Consider the following 25,430-nt stretch of genomic DNA (forward strand, 5'->3'; position numbering starts at 1 on the left):
GGGAATTTAAGGTTCAAACTGACTAGCAATTAGAATATAACATGCCAGACCCAACTGTGGTTGAGAAAATGAAAGCTTGTATTAGTGGTGTGGCAATCCCTTGGGTCAGCAGAGCTGAAGACAAAGAGAGGGGAAAGGTTATAAAATATTGAGACCTACAAATTAAGATTTAGCACCTCTGGGAAATGAAGACAACCATAATTGCAGCAGTGATAGGTGCTCTGGGAGCAATTCCAAATCAGATATCTCAATGAAATCTCCACAGACAGGATAGCAATACCACAGTTACAAAAAAACAATACTGCTTAGAATATACCATATTATTCAATGATATATTCCAAATTTCTAGCTTCTTGGTTAGAGTCCAAATCATTGATGACATCTGGTAGACTGGGAATCCAACGATTTTTTTACATTCCATTGTTTTCCCATCCCCAAAGCAGTTCGAACAGATACAGATGAAAGTCCACATAAATAACATGTACTAAAGTTATAATATAATTAAAAACTATACATACAAGTAAAATAAATTTAAATATATATCAATTTATGTATATCCAATTGAAGAAGACTCCTGCTGATAATTATCTCAAGTTTTATCAGATAATAAGAGCAAGGAGCAGCATGGAGGGCAGTGAACAGCTGCAGGGAAGCAAATTTTCTTGGATAAATTGCATTGGAAGAAGGATTCAGTTTCAATGTCATAGTCTTAATCTGAATTATTTCAGCACAGTTGCTGTTTGAATTGTGGAGTACAAAAACCATCTTAGAGTTGCACCATTAGGGTATACAAGATTAATGTAGAATTTAGGATAATTGGATATTCCTGATTGTTTCTTGTCTGGAGTTCCTCTGTGTTTGAGTTTTGTTCTTTATTTGCTGTTATAATACTTTCTTGTTTCAGACAAGAAACAATCAGAAACACCTAATCACCTTTCAACAAAGGATTCTCCCAGGCAGTAATAAGTCACACCTAAAAACTGTCAGGTCATTAAATGCTAATCAAGGTGGCCAATTGAAACATTCACACCTAACTCCAACAGACAAGAGTTCTTTTCCCCACCCTGGACTTTCCACAGATATATAAACCCAATTTCCTAGTTTCCAACAGACCTCACAACCTCTGAGGATGCCTGCCATAGATGCAGGTGAAATGTAAGGAGAGAATGCTTCTAGAACATGGCCATGCAACCTGAAAAACCTAGAACAATTGATTCCAGTCATGAAAGCCTTTGACAATAAAAAATGTTGTTTATAAGAATTTTAAAAATTCCCCAAAAATCCATGGATAAGTGAAACATTCTGAAATTTGGTGGGCTAAGAGTTATAAATGGGTTCAACCATTGTAGTCAGTTTCACACCAATAGCTGTAAAAATGAGGGAGAAAAGAGCCCCTGAAGTTTCCCCAATTATAGTAATTATGCTCAATTACTGTAATGAAATAGTAATAAAATTTCATTACTCTCATTATAGTAACAATGTTTTCATTAATTATACTTTAGAAACATTTTAGAAATGAAGTGCCAGTGCACCCAGTTTTGTAATGACTTTTGAACCATTTTAATGGATCGTACATCTCTAGTAGCCCCTACGACGCATGCAGTGCACAGATATTAGAACGTTAGGAGCTGAGCAGTAAAAATATTTTCCTATAGCTAGATTTGCTGCAAGAATGTCATCTATAGGGACATCTTGAGGACCACCAGAGATCTCTATGTATGTCTTTCACTGCTTGTCAAAATAGAAGAAAATTTATTTCTCTCGTTTTCTCCACTATCCTACAAAATGGAGATGCCTGTGGTGGGGAGGGTGGAGGAGTGCATTGTTACAGCAATGATTCCCAACCTTTGATGGGTGTTATGAACTTTGGTTCCCAGAATTCCTTACAGTTGGCTAAGCCGGCTGGGCATTCTGGGAGTTGAGATCACAAACACTTGGAGGACCACTGATTGGACTGGAAATCACTGGCTTAAAATATGAGTTTTGAAAGCAAGCATAGGGAGATATAGCTATGGAAACATAACTTCCAGATGTGTGTACATGTCCTAATGCAGGCTCTCAGCCATGGATTGTAAATTAATATGCTTCCATTTGTAGTCTTACTGCAGAAATAAAAATTACAGGCATATAGGTTATTCATAATAATATATTACAAGATAAATTATTAAATCTGATTATTGCTTGAAAGCTACGTGTGAAAGCAGAAAATATGTTTGTTTAAATTAGCCAAAGCCACAACTGTTTGAAAAATTCATTGTCTTGTAAAGCATATCTCAAAGGAGCAGTGAGTTTTAAAAGCATCCAAATTCTACCTGCTCTAATCAAAATCCAAACTGGTAAATGTTGCTCAGTCATCCAGAATATGATTTCCATGGAAAGCCTTTCTTTTAGTCTTCCTAAAACATGTTCATGTCTTAGTTACTTCCTAATTAGACTTTTAGAATGTGCTATATATGAGGCTGCCCTTGAAGAGTGCTGCAAAGCTGTAACTAGGGCAAAATGCAGTAGCCGGATTGGTGTTAGGTATGCATTTTTGAGACAGTATAACACTGGTCTTACAAAGACTTCATTGGCTTCCTATTTGCTTCTGAGTTCAATTCAAGATTCTGGATATGACCTTGTTGTAGCTATGTGTCTTCAAGTCACCTTCAATTTTTAGTGACCCTATAGGGGCTGTGGTGGCGCAGTGGGTTAAACTGCTAAGCTGCAGGATTTGCTGACTGGAAGTTTTGTGGTTTGAATCTATGGGATGGAATGAGCTCCCGTTGCTAGCCCCAGCTTCTGCCAACCTAGCAGTTCAAAAAGATGAACATCTGAGTAGATAAATAGGAACCACTTTGATGGGAAAGTAACTGCGCTCCATATGCCGGCCACATGACTTAGGAGGCATCTAAGCTCTTGGGCTTAGAAATGGAGATGAGCACCACCACCCAGAGTTGGACACGACTAGACTTAATGTCAAGGGGAAGCCTTTACCTTTTTAAGATGAATCTATATTGGGGTTTCCTTGGCAAGATTTGTTCAGGATGACTTTGCACTGAGTCTTCATCTGAGGGAGTATGGCTTACCCAGGATAACCCAGTTGGTTTCAAAGGCAGAGTGGGGGTTTTATCACTGGTTAATAGACTCATACTCCAGTGTTCAAACCACCACACCAATGACTTTCTCATTACAAAGCCCTAAATGACACAGAACCAGGATATCTTAAAAAAAATCTCTCCTCTTCTCCTCTGTCACATCTCATGAAATTAGATTGGAATATGCACATAACAGGGCTTTTTCTGTAGTTAAACCCTGACTGACTATGGAACTCTCTACCTAAAGTAAGCTGTCTTCATCCATTCCAGTAGGCAGCGAATTTATACCGTTCCAGTTGGCTTCAATGTTAGAAATTTCTGTTTCAGTTGCTTTAAAACTGCTTTTTAGATTACTTTTAGAGTTTTTTTTTGAGAGCCTTTAATATCGTTTTAAATATTTTTTTATTATTTTAATTGATATTACTTATAACTGCCTTTGAAACCCTTGTAAGTTGGATAGCAATATAGAAATACCTTAAAGAAAGAATTTGTCTTGCCTGCCCTTCATTCCTGACTTCCTGACTTCTCAGATACTCTTGAGTACTGATTAGCAGGTTAAAAAACCAAACAAACAAATAAAAAACAATAGTAGCAATAGCAACTGGAAGGAGGTAAATTTCAGGAGACTATTTAGGACAATTCCTGCTCCTTTGGGCTACAGATTTGACCCTCACAGGGTCAGATGTCTGCTTAAACAAATAGTTATAATGCACTCAGGAAAGGTCTGAATCTCAGTGTAGCTTTCCAAAGATTTGGTACAAGATTCTCTGTTAGGCAGAACACTTCTGAGTATTTCTTACCTAAGAAACTCATGGAGTTTTCAAGGTGACTTGAAAACACATCCAAAAAATAGGAATTAGTGGTATATGATGGAGATATTAGATCCCTTTTTATGCCTGAAAATAATTGAATGTCATTGCAGAAGATGCTATACCTTTTTGGATTCCTTCAACTAGTCTATCTATTGACCACATTGAGTAGAGATTCTGGAAGCTGGAGTCTAAAAAGTATTTTTCCACTCAGTGCTTATTTTATTTTAATATAGAATCATTAGAATCATTTGTAGCATTATATCTTCCTAGGAAATTCATGACAAGTATTATTAATCACATTACCATCCATAAGGCTTGCAATAATTTAGAATAAAAGAAACTTTAAACAAGACTTCTTATCTATATACATTATTTATATTGATCAATCTTTCATCAGGTACAACCCAGGCTTTGTTAGCTGATCTTAGCCTTGACATTCACCCCACCCTTAAGGCTGGTTGCTTGGCTTTGGGTTGAAGAAGGTTGGCTTATCCATTCATTTAAAAAGTAAATTTTCTGTATTAATTTCACTGCCTCCTACACATCTGTTCAAAATCCAGATCTTATTTGATACTACACTGCCATCTGGCGTTAAGTATGGAACAGTAGCCAAGCAACTGAAAACATCTGTTGACATTCAAAAGTCTATGAAAGGATAACAAGCCAATTAAATGTTTGCTAGAGTCCATTGGCATGATGTGCATCTACACATAAGTGATGAATCGGATATTAGACATTTTTTTCTTGCTTAAATCAAAACAGGTTGTTCTGCCCTAAGTGTAGAAAGGCAAGATCTTTCTCGTGGGAACCAAGGCTTTAGAGCTAAAGAGTTCTTCTCTTTGCTCTTTGACATGCACGTTTTTATTATTCCAATTTCCTTTGCTGTCTCAGCATTCCCAAATGCCTCATGGTAAATAAGACTACTAGCCTTGATTGCTATGTAGTAGATACAGCAACAAAGCAATTCCCCCTTTTGTTATTGTCTAGTGTTGGGAAACAAGAGTAGTGGGTCCTGTCATGCATGTGGGCGTTTATAGACATCTCATTGGTCACCTTCAGTCTGATCTATCTTTATGTTCTTAGATGTGTTATGTTTGGCAAAATAATTACTGTTTTAAACATTTTTTAAAAATATAACAATGTTATATATATTCCTTCAGAAATAAGTTCCAACAAGTCCAACAAGATTTATTTAGCATAGAATAGCAGGTTTAAACATGATAGTTTGAGTTTTGCTGGTAGTTCCAACTAACAGGGGCTGCAGTAATACAGTGGTTAAAGCCACTAGCTGCAGGAAACAGCTGTGGACCAGAGGGTTAGTAGTTTGAAGCTGCGAGTCTGGGTAAGCTCTCGACCATCAGTCCTTGTTTCTGCCAACCTAGCAGTTTGAAAGTATGCAATGCGAGTGGATCAATAAATATTGCCTCGGCGGGAAAGTAAAAGGGTGCAGATATATAGACATGCTGGCAAAAAGATTGGAGATGTCTATGGACAGCAGGCTCCTTTGGCATGGAAAATGGAACAAGCGTACTCCCCATGGCCACAGGTGAGTATCGCCTTCAGACACCAGAGATGGAAAAAAAGGGGAAGACGTTTACCTTATCTGTGTATTCTATGTGCCTGCTCAAAGCCACAAAAAATGAAGAAAACTACCTCAATCAGCTCCGAAGTCTTATCTTTTATTGCAATCTACACTAAAAACTATATACAGGTGTAGAGAAAAATATGTCAGTTCACTTTGCCATATATCGATGGAAAAGCACATGCTTATCAGATCTCCTGGCATCCATCTCCATCACAGGAACTTTCCAAAGTTATGCTCTAGCAATACATCACAGCTCTATACATTTAACTTTTGCATTATTTTGCTACACCACACATTTAAACTACAAACAATATTTCACTACATTTAAACACCCATGTTCTGACAGAGTATTGGCCATATATATGTACTGTAATCAGCTCTGAGTCAGATAAAGTGAAATACAAATAAGGTGTATGATTATTATTATTATTCCGTCCTGGGCCCGGTCCTGTTCAACATCTTTATTAATGACTTAGATGAAGGGCTAGAAGGCATGATCATCAAGTTTGCAGACGACACCAAATTGGGAGGGATAGCCAATAGTCCAGAGGACAGGAGCAGAATTCAAAACGATCTTGACAGATTAGAGAGATGGGCCAAAACTAACAAAATGAAGTTCAACAGTGACAAATGCAAGATACTCCACCTTGGCAGAAAAAATGAAATGCAAAGATACAGAATGGGGGACGCCTGGCTCGGGAGCAGTACGTGTGAAAAAGATCTTGGAGTCCTCGTGGACAACAAGTTAAACATGAGCCAACAATGTGATGTGGCGGCAAAAAAAGCCAATGGGATTTTGGCATGCATCAATAGGAGCATAGTGTCTAGATCTAAGGAAGTAATGCTACCCCTCTATTCTGCTTTGGTTAGACCACATCTGGAATATTGTGTCCAATTCTGGGCACCGCAATTCAAGAGAGATATTGACAAGCTGGAATGTGTCCAGAGGAGGGCGACTAAAATGATCAAGGGTCTGGAGAACAAGCCCTATGAGGAGCGGCTTAGGGAACTGGGCATGTTTAGCCTGAAGAAGAGAAGGCTGAGAGGAGATATGATAGCCATGTATAAATATGTGAGAGGAAACCACAGGGAGGAGGGAGCAAGCTTGTTTTCTGCTTCCTTGGAGACTAGGACGCGGAACAATGGCTTCAAACTACAAGAGAGGAGATTCCATCTGAACATTAGGAAGAACTTCCTGACTGTGAGAGCCGTTCAGCAGTGGAACTCTCTGCCTCGGAGTGTGGTGGAGGCTCCTTCTTTGGAAGCTTTTAAGCAGAGGCTGGATGGCCATCTGTCGGGGGTGATTTGAATGCAATATTCCTGCTTCTTGGCAGGGGGTTGGACTGGATGGCCCATATGAGGTCTCTTCCAACTCTTTGATTCTATGATTCTATGAATAATAATAATAATAACCACTGAATAGTGTTGAAATGTCGAGCAATTAATACACAGAGTTTGCTTTTGTTGGGTCTAACAACTAGGGATAGAAAGAATCCTAGAAAATGTTTAAAAAATAATTTACAAACATTTCTTGGGTATCATGAAGGCTGTCAAAGTAGGTTCCTGGACTGCCGAGAATCATTGCCGTTCAGAACTTATTCTATGCCGGTTGTTATGCAACCCCCCCCCCCCCCCCACCAAAAGGACTTAACAATAATTGCATGTGAATTTTGTGCAGAATAAGTTCTGAGTTGTAAAAACCTGTACAGTTTTTAAAGTCATTCCCACAGCTAGAATAAAATTGCTTAAATTACCTTTTGCTTCCTTTGAAAATGAAACTAGGAAAAAATAGGAGCCAAATCCAGGCTTGTATATTCAATTCTGTCCTGTTGGAAGGATTACCAATTATTTGGACCAAATGGTGCTCAGTGTTTCTGAGTAATTTCTCATAATGTTAGTGGCATTTCAAAAGAGAGATTTCAACATTTAGATTCAAATGTTGTGCACCATCTCATTCCAGCTCTACAAGACTGTTTTCCATCAGGGCTCCTTAGAGAGAAATATTTCAGTTTTGTGAGAATGTATAAGGTGTCCCTATAATCATCCATATTTCAACTTTAATGTAGCATTCAGAGAGCATGGCGTGAATATCTACAGCGGCAAGATATACAGAACCAAGACCAATTGGAGAAGCGCAGTCCATCACCACCTTCTTTGTCATCTGACAAAATGAGCAGTTCTATCAGCATGAACACCTTTTCAGATGGCAGCACTCCAGTAAGTAAAGGTTCCCTTTCCAAACTTACTTAGTTGTGGTTGCAAGTATTAGGGCTGGGCGGTTTCGTTTTGTTAATTCGTAATTCGTTAAAAATTCATTATTTTTTTTATAACGAAGCGATAACGAACCATTCTGGAGCAACTTAAAAATGAAACGAATTTTTAAATTCGTTTCATAAATGCTTCAGATTTGTTATGTATTCGTTTCGTTATCGGTTTGAGGTCATTTCGTTATTATTTCTACATGTCTGGGACAAGTTTTATAGTTGTTTTTTGTTTAATTAGTGAAAAAAAATTATAATATCACACCAACAGTCAACAATAGAGGGAGAGGGAAGCTTCAGAAGTTCCCCCTGTCCCATTTGGAGGTTTTTTAGTGTATTGCGCGGTCGCGTCCGCCATTAACGAATCAATTTGTTATTGTTTCGTATTTGTTTCGTTAATGTTTCGTAATTTTTTTAACATTTACGAAATTTCGTAAATATCGAAATTTTTAAAAGAAAAATTTCGGAATTCTTTTAAATATCGAAACGCAAAACCCCCCAAAAAACTAATCGATTTTAGAAACAAATTTTTCCGTTGTTACCCAGGCCTAGCAAGTATTTCTCCAGGGAAAATGCTTTGTTCTTTTGGATCATTCCTTACAGTGCAACAGTGACTTGTGGATGACTCTGTGACTCTTTGCTATATCTGGAGATTTTACAAACTGTGTTGTTATGTTTGAGCTTGAAATGGACTACACTCATTGGAGAATAGTGCATCTCCTTATACTGAAACTGTTCTTGCTTGCTTGGTGATTGTGCTTGCTGTTGTTTGATTCTGGAAGAGTTAGATATCAGATCTGCATTTGTTTATACTGTGATTATCACACCTTTGAAGAGGTAGAATCTGAATTTTAAAGGGGCCACGTTGCAGAAAGAGAGCTTTATGTTTTTATATGACTTACTAGGGCATCCATCTGAAAATCCACTTCCTCTGTAGATAAAAGAACTGACAAATGTTTTAGGGAACAGAAGACCAAGTGTCAGCCTTCAGTCAGAAGCAAGTACTTATAAATATAGGGAAATAGCAATGACATCAACAATATCTTATTGTGTGGAAATATTTACCAAGATAGCAATGTGGAAACCAGCCTTGAGCAATTCTGAGTTATCTGAAACTTCTTAGACTGTGCTTGCATTTACACAGGAACAATCATCTTGCTATGGCTGTGATATCTAGTAAGCTTTTATATGTGAAACTGTGATCATAGATCACTTGGTACAGGTACTTTAGAGGCCTGACCTAGCCTAACTTCTGGTTTTCTTTTGGATCAGTTCCTTCCAATAAGCCCTACAGGTATGCGTTCCTATGCAGACAGGCCTCATTCAGGCCAGCATGTTGTCTTACATTATGATCGTAATTGTCCCAGTATTTTTCATGCTTGATGTCCTTGCCAGTGCAGTAATTTTCAATGGAGTGGAGGCTGTTGTCACATTTAGATACCAACCATATGGCGATGATGAGACACTAGGTTGAGTGCATATCTAAATTAGCACTTGACTGAATGTTTGAAGGGAATGTAGAAACTACTGTTATGATGGATGTATGTCTTTATGTTGTGATCGTTTTCTTTTCCTTCAAAGAACACTGCTCTTGTGTAACATTCTTGTGCTGCTGAATGAAATAAATGTGCTAAATTTATAACTGTACATAAATCTTGGACCTAAACCAATGGTGTGATTCTATTTTGCAATTATCCTTGGAGGAAATTTATATGCACGATGGCGGTTTTGCAAGAAAACAGGTACAGAGATTTTGTGGACTTTTTAAACTATGGGGACAAAGACAAAGAAAATATAGCTATGCAAGATATGGTGTCATGGTCCACATGAATGATAAAGAAAATCCTAATGTTATGGCACCACAATGAATTCTTGTCCTTTTTTAAAAAAACAAAAACTGGTCCATATTGCACAGCATCTAAGGGAGAACTTTTTCCCTTGTCAACCTGCGCTCATAGCCAAAAGGCTTCCAATGTTTATGTACTCATAGGGTAAGGTTGAAAGAAAAGTTACCATAAACTTCCTAAGGAAAGTGTAGGGCTGCTCAGATACTGCAGGAGTAAGTAAGTATTCTATTGGAGGTTCACTGATGTGCTGGGTAGAATCAGATAGACTCATTTTATTAACTGCTTATTTTCCTAAGGTACCTTGCCAGTTTTTAAAGCACTGGTAATCTGAAGAGAATAATTCCATGATAAGTCATTGCACAAAAGAATCAAGTGAGAGAGGAGTGTGTGCCTATCACATGCTTACCTTTTTGTAATTTGTAAATGTTATTAACAACTTTCAGGCATGATATGAAAATCCATTTGTCCATTGTTTGTTTATATTTTAGATTTGAATCTAATTAAAACTTGTGCACCAGCTGTGTCTGTATCTTGGGAGGCTTGACTTGGCCACAGTGGTCCACACTCTTGTTACATCCCGAATAGATTACTGCAACGCACTCTACTTGGGGTTGTCTCTGAAGACTGCTTGGAAGCTCCAGCTAGTCCAATGTTCAGCAGCAAGGCTGCTCACTGGGGTGGGGTACAGGGAGTGCACAACTCCCCTGTTACGCCAGCTCCACTGGCTGCCTATTGGCTTTTGAGCACAATTCAAAGTGCTCGCTTTAGCCTATAAAGCCCTAAACAGTTCCAGCCCAGGAACTGTTTACCTGTCCCTCTACAAACCACCAAAGACATTAAGGCCCTGCTCTTGGTCCCACCTCCTTCGTAGTCATGACTGGTGGGGATAAGAGACAGGACCTTCTTCATGGTGGCCCCTCAGCTGTGTAACTCTCTCCCCAATGATATTAGATCCACCCTCTCCCTAAAAAAACCCTCAAATCCTGTCTTTGAAATCAAGCATTTGTGCAATAAATAGATCAACTGGGGGAAAATGTTTTAGTGGACCGCAATGGACTGATTTGGATTATGTTTTGAACCAGTGAATTGTTTTTAATTGAATGCTTATAATTGTTTAAATTGTGTTAATTGTAACTGTGTGTTTTAGTGGGGGGGGGGGGTTATATCCAATGACTGCCTGCTGTAAGCCGTCCTGAGTCCCTCTTCAGAGGTGTGAAGGATGGAATAGAAATGCTTGAAATAACTAAATGAATAAATTGTTAGCCCCAACTATAACAGATTAGACCTATGGATGAATTATGAGAAGTAGGCCTGTGATTCAATTCTACAAGTTGGGAAGGTTATGTAGTTATAATTCACTAATTTATTTGAATGCATGTAGAGCTGAATGTTTTATTTATGACTAGAAACCTCGTAAGGGTAGCTAATAAAATGGTAGATTTAATTTCTTATGCACCAATGTACTTATAGTTCATTTATTTAAAATGTGTGCGTATGTTGCTGTTCTAGAACTAGAGTGTTATACTTGCTTGGATGCTGGACTAGGACTAAGAAGACCAGAGTTCAGATCCCTGCTCTGTTGTGGCACCCTAATCGGTGGCCTTGGGCAAATCATGTTTTCTCACAGGAAGGCAATGGCCAAACCCCTTGAACAAATAAAACCTAATGATAGGGTTTAATTTAGATTGTCTAAAGTCTGAGATGACTTGAAGGCACAAGTCTGAGATGACTTGAAGCAGCAACAAGTTGACTTTCATAAAATGAATTTCGGTCAGGTTATGTCAAATTGAAACCCCATTATAAAAAGTGCCTACCTCACATTTATCTTTTCCACAGGATAGAAGTCATTTATTGGTAGTGGGTTAGCATGGTTTGAGTTGAAGTTGGGCATGTTAGCAATAAAAAAAGTCACTGTTAATTTTTTTTTTAATCCAAAAATTGACTTCTTGCTATTCAGAAAACCTGGGTGGAAAGAATAACACAAAGACAAGTATTATGCGTACATTTCACACATCTCAAGGTATTTCGGGAAATTATTTTTCATAAAAGCATCTGAATTTGCATTAAAATTATAGCATCTGTGCAAAAAACATTTTCAGTTCAAGAACTATTATAAATTTTTGGTGTTCTCCCCAAGTACATAGTTGGATATTTTCTGTGTCAAAATTGGTTTATTTAAAAAGGGAGTGTGTTTCTGTGCAAACATCCTCAAGAAAAACACATTGATGTTTCTGGACTACTAGAGGTTTAAGCATATAGTTTTTGTTCCCAAAATAAAATATATGTTTTTGAAAAACCTTTTTACACACAAAAACAAAAATTACAATTTTCCTGCATAACACTTATTGTGCACAAAAGCTACAATTCTCTGTAAAGAGAAAAAACTGCTCTCAGAAACATGCTTTTTGGGGGGATGTGTGAATACTGAGTAAATAGTGTGCCAAAATATATATTTTATCCCCACAGGGAGAATATTGCAACCTTGCCTGTGATGAAGAAATAGTGAAAGATTTATATCCCTGGCATGTGTAAGGAGTTATCTGGGCTGACAAGCAATGACAGCTTCACAGGACATGTCAACAAGATAGCTTATAATGATTGTTTCAACATTGGGGAAGCCAAGCATATACAGACACACATTCTAGGCTTAAAGAAAGTTGATTTCAGTAAACTTTGGGGAATATTGAGTTTGATCCTATGGTCAGGAATGCAGATCATGATGGATGGGAACTTCTCAAAAGTGAGATACTGAAGGCACAATTTCAAATAGTTAGAATGAGGAGGAAAATGGGAAGCATCTAAAGAAACCAGAAAAGATGACTAAAGAACTTTGAAGTGAGCTAAGGTTTAAAAAGGACATGTGGAAGAAATGGAAAAGAGAAGAATAACCAAAGATGTTGCAGCCAGGGAGTGATGGGACATCTAGGGTAGCTGCCCAGTGGTGCTAAACTACACTTGGCACAGCTGGGAAAGAGGGGCTCCCTTCCACCTCTGTGGTGGCTGGGGGAGTCCCAGTGATCTGGCAGCCAGCATGCTGGATTGGGTCCACATTAACAATCAGTGTTGAAGTGTCTTTGACATAGAGCAGCCAATTCTAACTATAGGCAGTCCCCAAGTTGCAAACAAGATAGGTTCTGTGGGTTTGTTTTTAAATGGAATTTGCATGTAAGTCACAACAGTTACATTTTTAAGTGTGACTCCCAGCCAGAAACATATCTTTTAAATCTTTGGATAGCATGGGGAAGGATTAACACCCCCGTGGTGTTTGTTTTGCTGTCTGTGCCCCCTTTCAGAGGATTTCACCTAACTTTCTGTCCCTGTGATAATTTGATTTTGAAAAAAAATGCTTGTCATGGGAACAAGGATTGGGGATAAAGCGGCAATGGAGACCCCTTTCCCCCATGATAATACCTCTTTCAGGAGTGGATTTCCCTCCCAAGGGGCAGATTTCTCTCACTTCCTTGTTCTCTCATTTCCCCATTCTTAACTATGAATCATTTGTTTGTCAAATGTTTGTAACTCAGAGACTGTCTGTACAGGAAAGAGATTCAACCAAACAATAGATGGTTGAGATATTAAGAACTGTTTGATAGTGGGTGCTTTGACTGTTTCTGCATGGCAGGGGGTTGGAATGAATGGCCTTTGCGGTCTCTTCTGATTCTGTGATTCTTTGATAAATCATAGAATCATAAGAATAGGAAGAGACTTTGTGGGCCATCCAGTCCAATCCCCTGCCAAGTAGCAGGAAAATTGCATTCAAAGCACTCCCCAGCAGATGGTCATCTAGCCTCTGTTTAAAACCCTCCAAAGAAGGAGCCTCCACTATACTCTGGAGCAGAGAGTTCCACTGCTGAACAGTTCTCACAGCGAGGAAGTTCTTCCTAATGTTCAGGTGTAACCTCCTTTTCCTGCAGTTTAAAGCCATTGTTCTGCATCCTAGTCTCTAGGGCACCAGAAAACAAGCTTGCTCCCTCCTCCCTGTGACTTTCCCTCACATATTTATACATGGCCATCATGTCTCCTCTTGGCCCTCTCTTCTCAATCATTTGCTAAGATGCTATGCTGTGTTTCTTGTGTTGCTTTTTTCCTCTTCTTTCTCCATGCTGTTCTCTCTTAAGTGACATTTCTTGTATGGTGAGCTGGGATGTCATCATATATGCTATGTAGGTGTGTTTGTGCAATAGAGACATTTCAAAAGAATTCCACAAGAGGGCTCTCTTCTACCACATTGGAAGAGTTTGGCTCAGAATATAACAAGAGAAAGTTTATATGTGCGACAACAGATGTTTCCACCCAGAGCCATTAATATCAAGTGAGATTTTACCAGTGCCTTCTGTCAGATGTGGGTTGTTTTCTGTTCTCAGAATTAAATTATAAGTCTTTTTCTTGTGTGCAGAATTCCTACATGTTGAAATCTGCAATTGTAATTTTATAATTGTAGTTTTACAAGCACTTTGCTTTTTCTGTCAAAGAGTCCTGGTATTCCACCAAACTACAAATCCCAGGATTCCATAGAATCAAGTCATGGCAGTTAAAGTGCTGTCAAACTGCATTCATTTGACAATGCAGGCGCACCCTTAGTTGCCCTGTAGTGAGCAGATTATCAAGAATGACCTGCTTCATTGCTTGCTGCTCTCCCAAGGAATGATCTATGACTAGGGTGATATTCACACTTTTACCCACTTCAGTTATTAACCTCTATTGTGATGTGCTTCTGCTGTATGGCAAAGTGTTGTTGATAACTTGATTTTCAGAAGCAGTTGCTATACGAGCAATGCACAACTCTGATACAAAGTCTGCCTAGAAGTACAGAAGTCTTACATATCAATTGCTTGATTTATTATATATATATATATATATATATATATATATATATATATATATATCTACATAAGAAAAAACAAGTGTCTGACTGCTTGATCTTAACCAAATTATCAAAAACAACAGGGTGGATTTTCAACAGATATGAGGAATATGTTTAGGATGTTTTGACTTATAAGGGAAACCATTTTACTGTGCCATTAGATATATAGTGGATTCACAGTTAACTGGAACTCAAGCAACTGGAATTCAAGCAACTGGCCAAACAAATCAACTAAAATTACATACTGCATCCATTAGACTCTGTTTATAATATAGTAAATTGTGTTATTTTAAGTTAAGTTTATCTTTGTCTTAATTTGCTTTTAATTGTTGTATTTCAATATTAATATCAAGTCAATACAGAGTTTATAGTCTGGTATAGTATGAGGTATACTCTGAAGCCTAGTTTTAATAGTAACTCTCAAGTAAACAGAAACTAGATTTATCCAATATTTACCAATTCCCATAAGGGACCACGGTGGTGCAGCAGGTTAAACTGCTAATCTGCAAAACTTCCTGACTAGAAGGTCAGCAGTTCAAATCTGTGGGACGGGATGAGATCCCACTTTTAGCCTCAGTTTCTGCTAATCTAGCAGATCAAAAACATGCAAATGTGAGTAGATCAATAGGTACCGCCTTGGTGGGAAGGTAACGGTGCTCCATGCAGTCATGTCGGCCACATGACCTAGGAGGTGTCTACAGACAATGACGATTCTTTAGCTTAGAAATGGAAATGAGCACTACCCTCAGAATAAGGCTTGACTAGGCTTAATGTCAAGGGGAAATTTTTACCTTTACCAATTCCCATGGATGCCGATTAACTGAGATTCTACTGTAATGGGACTTGAGCTTCCACATATTTTGATCCTGGAACCAAACCCCAGTTGATACCAAGGGCCTACTATATCATTATTTATGTAGTATTAATATTTACCCTTGAGTAACTCAAAAGTCATATATCGCAAGAAGAGTTGCTAGTTCTTCTAAACTCACTTAGCTCATCAGAAGGCTTATTTTCTTCTTTATGACTATGTCATGCTTGCTGGCACATGGAAAAAAAATCTCCAGTATACCAAGGAAAGATGTTGTCCACTCCCTTGAAAGCAATGCCTCTAGTTGTAATTCAGTGGACTGACTTTTGTATTAGTCAGCCATATCACAGCTTTCATTTGGGTAGTTTTATAAGGGTTTTAAAAGGCTATTAGGGTTTCATGAGCAGGGGAGTGCTACTAAAATTGAATTTCCCCCTAGCCAATATGATGTGGCCAACACACAATCAGTCATTTGATCACTGGTGCATTATCAGAGTGATAAGGATGTTCTTTCTATTGGTGTGATGCCTATAATTCTCCCCACCTCCAAAACAATAACAAAGAAATAAAGAGTGATCAGTTCTCTACTTGAAGTCAAGCAGTTTTATAGAAAACTTGATGTAGCCCCATCCCTGTTCAGGGACTTCAAAACAATCTTGTGCTCTTCCCTTTCCCCTGCCAAAGCTCTTCTGCCTGATAAATCATTGATAGCATCCCACTGAGCAGAATTTAAAACATGCTTTAGAGGCACCATCTGTATTCAGACAAAACTGATACAATCTGTGCTATGCAAGGTGATGACCATGATGCCTCAAACCTCGTGTCATTTTTTGAGCACATAGTAATATGCCTTTCTTTTTTTTACTTCTTTGGTCATCCACCTCTGTCAAGTCAAAAGGGAAAGACAAAGAAGGCCACCTTTTTAACTAAGACATAAATCTTGAAGTAAGCCAAGCATCAAATACAGAAATTCCTATCACTACTTCATGCGGGATTTAAACGGGTATGGATGCAGATACTGAATATGTTCAGAACATACGTGGACCATTTTCCTTGTATTTTTAATGGCATGCTCACCATCAGTGTGGAGGTTTCTTTAGATCAGTGGTTCTCAACCTGTAGGTCCCCAGGTGTTTTGGCCTACAACTCCCAGAAATCTCAGCTGTTAGCATTTCTGGGGAGTTGAAGGCCAAAACATCTGGAGACCCATCATCATTATCCTTTAGACTTTCAAGGAAAGCATCTATCTGTTTTACCACCATCTCACGTGAGGACACAGTAGACAGCATCCTTAGCAGCCTCTCTCATATTGTAGAAGTGCCTCTCTCCCATTGGAAAGTAGGTTTTCTCCCTACTATGATTTATTTTTGTCAGCAGGCAAATAACTTTTTGTCAGCAAGCAAATATTATTCTGCCACCAAAAGTATAGGCATGAGTATCTGCATTGTTATATTAGAGAAGGAGGGAACCATGAAGACATAGCATTCTTCCTTTTCTTTCTGTTTGTTGTATTTATGCCTGTGGCTTTTGGACCAAGATGCTAACATTTCTTATGTCAGTAGCATTTCATCTCCTTCTGCCTGCAGGTGTGCATTGTCCCACCATTGGCTGGCTGATGGGTAGCAGATGGTAGAAAAAGTGTCCATTTATTTTCTGGAGTCCTGACATCTTTGTCCTCATTTTTTCTGGCAACAGGTTTTGTTAGAATGAAATGGATGACTTAGCTCTTTAGGAAACTGTGGAGACGAGTAATGCAGGATTGAGAGAGAGGTGCTGGAGAAAGGACAACACAGCAGCTCATTGCTTTCTCCTGGCTAAATTGTTATTAAATATTGTGCTGGTTAATTGAGTGCAATTTGTTGTCAAAGGCTTTTATGGCTGGAATCACTGGATTGCTGTGAATTTTCTGGGCTATAGGGCCATGTTTCAGAAGCATTCTCTCCTGACATTTTGCCACAACCTCTGAGGATGGCAAACATCCTCAGAGGTTGTGAGGTCTGAGGCAGAGACCTCAGCCTGGAAAACTCATAGCAACCCATAGAGTGCAATTGCCATGTGAATACAAGACTTCTCTCTTTATAATTCAAACAATATTAGAGATTGACAGTTCTGCCTTTTTATATTCCCCAAAACACTTTAGTGTGTTGTTATTAATAATTCAATTCTATGTTCTGTTTAAAAGAATATCATCTCAAAAATGTGTATGTTATTATGGATTTCATTGTATTTCAGAATCCATATTTACATCTTCATTTCTATATCTAAACCTCTTGTACCACAACAGGTTATTTTAATTCTCAGGAGTCACGCTTTGATACAGGATCCACTCAGAACTCTATCCACAATTTCTGCATTGTATACAACAATTCTGTATAAACATTCCTCTGAACATGAGGTTATATTGGTCCCCTTCTCCCACCTCCTGAGATCTCAGAGTGTATGGGGATTTTCATGGGGTATCTTACAACATGTGCAAAAAGTTCGCCTTAATGTATGGTGGCAAGAACTATGTCTCAACATTCCACGTACCATTCTAAAAAGCCAATCTTATCATTTCATGGAGGAATTACTAAAGATCATACTCTTGAAGCCACTCAAGAGTGCACCCTTCAAACAGTTCTTAAACTTTTATCAAATACATATTTACCTGGGAGTAACTAACTCCCCATTAAAATGAATAGCTTGGCAAAGATGTCTCTTAGCACAACCTGCAACATCGATTTAAACTGGTGTAAATAAGAAGAGTTTGGTTCTTTTTAAACTAATTTCTTCCTTTTTATTTAACTGGAATAAAGCACCTGGCAAAATATTTCTAAATGAGATTTTACTTTATTGGTTTATAGTTTCCATATAGGGAAAAGCGTAATTGAGAATTACATTAAATTGGAGATCCAATTAAATGCACATTCTGAATTTTATAAGCCAATCAGTTAGGACTGCCTTAAATGTTACTGCCCCTGTGTGAACATCAATATAAAGTGATTACCCATCACAAAGCTTTACATGGAAAGCATAACATTTCACTCTGCTCATTTATTGTATGCCTGGAACTAGGGCTGGAGTTTTGGTCTGTATTCGTTTCTCACATCCATTCATTCCAATTTATGTATGAGTTAATATTGCTCTAGATTTTAGAAAATGCAAAATCTCAATCTTTTTTCTCATATATACATCTTGCATAAGTTTATTTCAAACATATAGAATCCTAGATGAAGCGGACTTCCGGTGGGTGAAAATGGAGGTAGGCACGGCTTGACAGTGCTCCTGCCAGGCACCCGGTTTCTCCAACGATCGAGAGGAAAAGAACCTCTCCTCACACCCGCGGATTGAAGCGGGGAGAGTCGCAAAGCCAGCGACCCCCTCCAAGATCCCAAAAGTCACCCCCACCCTCAAGGCGGGGGGGACTAGTGGATCTGGAGCAGCGTGGTCGGGCAAGCGGATCGGGGATCCGGGAAGCGGGGAAAACTCCGCAATAACTACCTCCTTCGCCTGTTTTCAAAAGACCGAAGATGAAGAAAAACTGGAAAGTGTGCCAGGGAAGCTGGTAAGGGGGCATGGCTTTGTCCAGCCCAAAGAAATGAAGTTCTCTTACTGCCAATAGAAATCTATCTCTGAAACCTCTGAAATTCCGTCAGGGGTAAAGAAGGAGCAAAAAGACAAATAAGAAAACAGCTGAAAGAGAAAACAAGAGATCCTCTTTAAAGAGTAACTCTTTAACTCTTTAACTGGAAATTAATAATATATCAAAGGGAACGCGGGAGCGCGCTCTCGGAGCTTTCGAAGAATCGAAACTGCTGAAGCCAGGAGGAAGGGGGGAAAAAGGGAAGGGAGAAGGGTGAAGAAAACAGTGGGAAAAGACAATATTTTATTGTGAGATCCCATCGTCCAAAGTGTGTGTGAATTGGTACTTGCTAAAACTTGAAGAGCCCAATGGCGGCAAAAGAAGGTACAGCTAACAAAGAGTACTGACCTTGAAGCACACTTTGTTATGTCTAGCCCGATCCTTCTTGTAAACAACGTTGGAGGACAGGAAGCTGACGAGGGGAAGAGGAGGGCAAAGACGCGCGCAAGGAAGTGACGCCAAACAAGGAAGACAAAGTAGACCATAGAGAGAATAAAATCTAGAAGTGAACCCTCGGCGCGAACGGAAGCGGAAATAGGTTGAAAGCGACTATAGAGCTACAAAAGGAAAGAATAAGCAACACTTACATAAGCTTATAGCTATAAAAATAATCCAAAAAACTAATAAATAAAGAAGGAAATAAAGAAAGGAAGCCGTACAGAAAGGAGACGACGGACAAGGACGAGAAGAAGACGGCTGCGGACCAGGAGGAGAAGCAGACGTTCGTCGGACCCGGAAGAGAAGTAGACGCGCTCCGGACCCGGAAGAGAAGCAGACGAACACCAGAATTGATAGAAGAATAGAGAAGAATCCAAATTAAGGATTACAAATTGAAATTAAGCAAACAGAAGGAAGAAAAAAGCCCAAAGATAAAAGTTGCAAGTCAGAAATAAATAATAGTAAAAAGAAAAATCAAATTGAGAGAATTAAGATAAAGGAAAAGGGGGAAAAATTTACATAAAAATATAAACAAAATTAAAAATCAACTAACAAACAACTAATTACAAAACCCACCAATTATTAATTAATTAAAAATCATTTAATAAATAATTAATTATAAAATTCATTAATTTCCAATCATTTTCTAATTAAATAACAACAACAAATTAAAGTACTAAAAAAAAAAAACAAAAAAAAAGAAAATTATTTCTATACACATATATAAACACATATATACAGCAACAAACAGAAAAACAGATACACAACACATAAAAGAAAATAAATAATAAAATTAGAACCAACCAGCATCTGATATTTAATTAGCTATAAGACTGGAGTCATAACTCTGACACAAAGACATAAGGAAAACACAGAACTCTTCTCAACCGAGGCAAGCAAAACCATAGGGACTATTAAATAATTAAATACAATCATTTCTCTCAGACAAGGCCAAAACAAGAACGCTTCACAAGCTTAAAATGACAACCCCAAAACACAAGACAGAGAAGGAGCTTAAGGACTTAAAAGGAACAACTAGGAGAGGATCTGGACAGGAAGAGACAGCAACAGCGATGGGAGGAACATCAACAGCAACAGGGCCAATAGGGTGGAAAGACATTCTTAAAGAAATACAAAAACTGTCAGAAAAACAAGATGAACTTAAAAAAGATTTTGAGGCAAAAGCAGTCAGACACGAAGAACAACAAAAATTGCTGAGGGAAGAGATGGCAGAAATTAAAAAAGACCTGAGAGAAGAATTAGGGAAAATGAGTAAGGAAATAAATGAACTAAAAAAAGAGAAAAACAAAATAGAAAAAACTCAAACTAAAATACAAAAAAAAGTGGAACAACTGGATAACAAAAACACAAAACTGGAAAACCTACACGAGCGTCTAGAACAGAGTGAGATGGAGTATCAACTCAGGTTTAGAAATATAATAGAGACGGAAAATGAAAATATTAGAGACATTGTAGTAAAAATAACAGCTAAGATATTGGAGTGTCCGGAGCAGGACATGGATAATGGAATTGATAGGGTGTTCAGAATTCAGACTAACTATGCAAAGAGGAACAAAGTACCAAAAGATACGATAGTTAATTTTGTGAAGAAGAAAACACGAGATGACATCCTACATTATAGCAGCCGAAATCCAGCTTTTTTCAAAGACACAAAGATAATAATACTCAAAGAATATCCACTCATGACCTTGAACAAACGCCGTAAATATTTCTTCCTGACGGACGAACTGAAAAAATTAAACATCAGGTTTAGATGGGAGAAGAATGAAGGGATAATGACCACGTATAAAGGGGAGAAATACTGGCTCACGTCGGAGGAGAAAGCAAAGGACTTTTATAAAAGACTGGAAAGAGAAAAAGTAATAAAAACCACACCCAAATCAGCAGAAAGAGGGAAAAAACCCAAAAGGAAAAGATCGAAATCCCCAGAACTCAATGGAGCAACGACAACAATGCAATCAACCAACGAGGACGGAGATGATGAAGAAGACGACGAAGAGACAGAAGAACCACAAGTAGAAGAGTGAAATGGCAGAGTTCACATTACAGTTAAATTGTTATTCAAATAATGTAAATGGATTGAACACACCCAATAAACGCAAGAAATTATTTAACCAGTTAAAGCGTGGAAAATACAATATCATTGCTTTGCAAGAAACCCATATAGCGCAAAAACATACGTCATATTTAGAACAAAAGAAATTAGGTAAATTATATCATTCATCAGCAATAGAAAAGAAAAAGGGGGTTGCATTATACATTGATGAAGGAATCTCATCGGAACTGATCTTTAAAGATGAGGAAGGCAGAATAGTGGTGGTTAAGATAAACATCGGCAGGGAATCCATTTTGATATGCAATATATACGCCCCAAATGGTGCAAAGACCAAATTTGTTAAGACTCTAAGAGAAAAATTACTAAATTACCAAACTAATCATCTAATTATAATGGGGGACTTCAATGGAGTAATGAACGCGAAATTGGACAAATCTAGACAGCAGAAAAGAACCAAAAAAAATAATCAGAGTAGTCTTCCAAACTGCTTCCTCTCATTGAAAGAGGAATTTGATCTGGATGACACTTGGAGACTACATAATTATGGGGAGACAGATTACACCTTTTACTCAAGTAGATATGCAAGCTGGTCAAGACTGGACATGATATGGACGACCAGAACACTTACAACTAAAGTCGATCATATAAAAATTTTACCAAGAGACCTATCGGACCATAGCCCAATAGTAATGTGTATGAACTATAGGAAATCAATGAGAAGATGGAGACTAAATGATAATTTGTTAAAAACACAAGAGGATATAGATAGATATAAGTCAAAAACCAGAGAATACTTCGAATTGAACAATAAAAGTGACATAAAAATACAGACGGTATGGGACGCATACAAAGCAGTAATGAGGGGCCATCTAATCCAATATAATGCAATAAGAAATAAAAGGAAAAATCAAAAAACAAAAGAACTACAGGAGAAAATTTGGCAAAAAGAAAAGGAATTTAAGAGAGACCCAGAAAACCAGAGCCTAAATAAAGAATTAGATATACTCAAAAAGGAAAAACATAATATGGAGCTAGAAGAAATCGCAAAACAACTAAAATACATTAAACAGACTACATTTGAGAATGCAAACAAAATTGGAAGGTGGTTGGCCAGGAAAATAAGAAAAAAGAAACAGGCGCAGATTATAAATAAGATTCGAATTGGGGAGAGAATAATAACTAAAGAAAGAGAAATTATAAAAGAATTCCACAACTACTATCAACAACTTTATAGAGGGGAAGACATAGATAAGGGAAAAACCATGGAATATCTGAATAAGCAAAATTTAGGGAAAATATCAGATGAACAAAGGGAAAAACTAAATAGACCAATAACAATGGATGAAATCAAAAGGGCGATACAAAAATTGAACAATAACAAAGCCCCGGGCCCGGACGGTTTTTCGGCTTGCTTTTATAAATCCATGCAGGAAGAAATTTTGTCAACCCTACAAAATATTATGAATGATGCTTTAATTAGGAAACAAATACCAGATTCGTGGAAAAATGCCGACATCATTTTGATACATAAAGAAGGAACTGATATTGAAGAAATGAGAAACTATCGACCAATATCGCTGTTAAATTCGGATTACAAAATTTTCACAAGTATATTAGCTAATAGATTTAAAGACTTCTTAAAAGACTGGGTGGGGGAAGAGCAAAATGGTTTTTTGCCAAACCGAAATATCAAAGACAATGTAAGAACAATTTTAGATGCCTTAGAATATTACGAGCTACACAATCAACAAGAAATGGCCCTACTTACTGTCGACGCAGAGAAAGCGTTCGACAACTTGAACTGGGACTTTTTAAAATTCCTATTTAGAGAAATAGACATTGGGCACCACTTTCGGAATGCTATAGATGCGATTTATGAAGACCAAAAAGCGAAATTGTTAATCAATGGTAACGCCTCAGAAGAACTAATAATAGAAAAAGGCACTAGACAGGGATGTCCCCTGTCACCCTTAATTTTCATTTTTGCGTTAGAAGTGTTATTAAAGGACATAAGGGAAGATAACGCGCTGAGGGGCATCAGAGTGGATAAACAAGAGTATAAAGCAAGGGCTTTCGCCGACGACTTAATATGTATCGTTGACAACCCACGAGAAAATATAAAGAGGTGGATCCAAAAGTTGGAAGAATATGGAGAAGTCGCGGGGCTGAAAATCAATAAAATGAAAACAAAAATGCTAGCCAAAAATATAACCGAAAAGAATCAAAAAAGATTAGAGGAGATAAGTGGCATTCAAGTAGTATCCAAGATTAAGTATTTAGGTATTTGGCTAATGGCAAGAAACTTGCATTTATTGGAAAACAATTACCTTAGCAAATGGAAAGAAATAAAAAGAGACTTAAATAATTGGGAAAAATTAAATTTATCTATGTTAGGTAGAATCGCAGCAGTCAAAATGAATATTTTGCCAAGGATGCTTTATTTATTCCAAAATCTCCCCATAATCAGGAACAACAAAACTTTCAAAGACTGGAATAAAGACATAATGAAGTTTGTTTGGAACAACAAAAAACCCAGAATTAAGTCAATAATCATAATGACTCCTAAAGAAAAAGGAGGGTATGGATTACCCGATTTAAAACTTTATTATGATGCAGCCGCCCTAGCATGGGTGAGAGATTGGAGTACACTATCAAAAATTAAAATTCTGACCTTAGAAGGTCATGACTTGAGAAGAGGTTGGCACTCATATATGTGGTATGACGGAGCCAAAAAGGAAAAAAACTTTGGAAACCACTTTATCAGGTCGTCGTTACTAAAAGTCTGGGAGCAATATAAAAAGTTCTTGTTCGGGAAAACTCCCTTATGGATTTCGCCTTTAGAGGCAAATCAAAGAAGACTATTGGGGTGGATGCAGTGGCCGACGTATAAAGATATGTTGATAAAAAAAGGTGACACCTATGAATTGAAAAACCAGGAGGCCATAACAGGACAATTTAAAAATGTATCGTGGCTTCACTACTTGCAAGTGAGAGAAGCCTTTAATATTGATAAGAAAAATGGTTTTGGAGATAAAGATGACTTTTGGAGTAAAATACAAAATACAGAAAAAAAGTTAATTACAAAAATTTATAATAACCTGTTGGGCTGGGCTACAGAAAAAGAGGTCATTAAGGACTCAATGATTAGATGGGCCAGAAATATAGGGAGGACAATTCAATTAAAAGAATGGGAAGAAATTTGGGAGAAAAGACTGAAATATACATACGCAGCAGAACTTCAAGAGAACTGGCTAAAAATGCTACATAGATGGTATTTGACACCACAAAAATTAGGAAAGATGCACAAACAGGTAAAAAATGAGTGTTGGAAATGTAAAAAACAAGAAGGGACGTTTTATCATATGTGGTGGTCGTGTGAGAGATCAAAGCAATATTGGAAAATGATACATTCAGAGTGTAAAAAAATATTAGACACAGAATTTCAAATGTTACCAGAGATGTACTTATTAGGGATCTTTGAAGCGGACATTTTTAATGACCAAAACAAAGAAAAATTATTCACTTTCTTTGCGACAGCGGCAAGAATTGTTTTCGCCAAACTTTGGAAATTGGAAGAGACACCATTAAAAATGGACTGGATAAAGAAAATTCTTGAGATTAAGGACATGGATGAATTAACATACTGGTTGAGGTACAACAATGGACAAGGTAGAAAACCAACAGACTGGAAAGCAGTAAAGGAATATATAGAGAAGATAGAATGGTCAAAGTAATACGTTAAGGGAGATAGAAACAAGTTAGCTAGTTCCTTTCCTAATAATAAGAATAAAACGATGGTAGAAGAAAGAATGAAAGAGGAAGGGAAAGAGAAGTATGTAGACATGGTTAAGTAAGAAGAACGGAAGTCACACTAGGGTGTTTGTATATTTTTTATCTTATTTTTTTTTCTTCTTTTCCTTTTCTCTCTACATTGTGGTGGTTTTGGTGATGTCAAAATATTTTGTGATATCACTGGTGGGTGGCGGGATTGGGAATCACTGATATATGTTCATCACAAAGCTTTACATGGAAAGCA

At 37.7% G+C, this 25,430-nt stretch overlaps 1 protein-coding gene across 2 annotated transcripts in view; it reads left to right on the forward strand.

Moving 5' to 3' along the window:
* The window catches only part of SCHIP1 (schwannomin interacting protein 1), a 520,084-nt gene that overhangs the window by 108,991 nt on the left and 385,663 nt on the right, over nucleotides 1-25,430 (forward strand). For both annotated transcript variants that reach the window (XM_060767611.2, XM_060767613.2), the window contains exon 4: nucleotides 7,541-7,691. In XM_060767611.2, the coding sequence (XP_060623594.2) occupies nucleotides 7,541-7,691 (151 nt within the window). The remainder of the gene's footprint in view (nucleotides 1-7,540; nucleotides 7,692-25,430) is intronic.

This window comes from Anolis sagrei, chromosome 3 (genome assembly GCF_037176765.1).
Source record: "Anolis sagrei isolate rAnoSag1 chromosome 3, rAnoSag1.mat, whole genome shotgun sequence".
Taxonomy (NCBI): Eukaryota; Metazoa; Chordata; class Lepidosauria; order Squamata; family Dactyloidae; genus Anolis; species Anolis sagrei.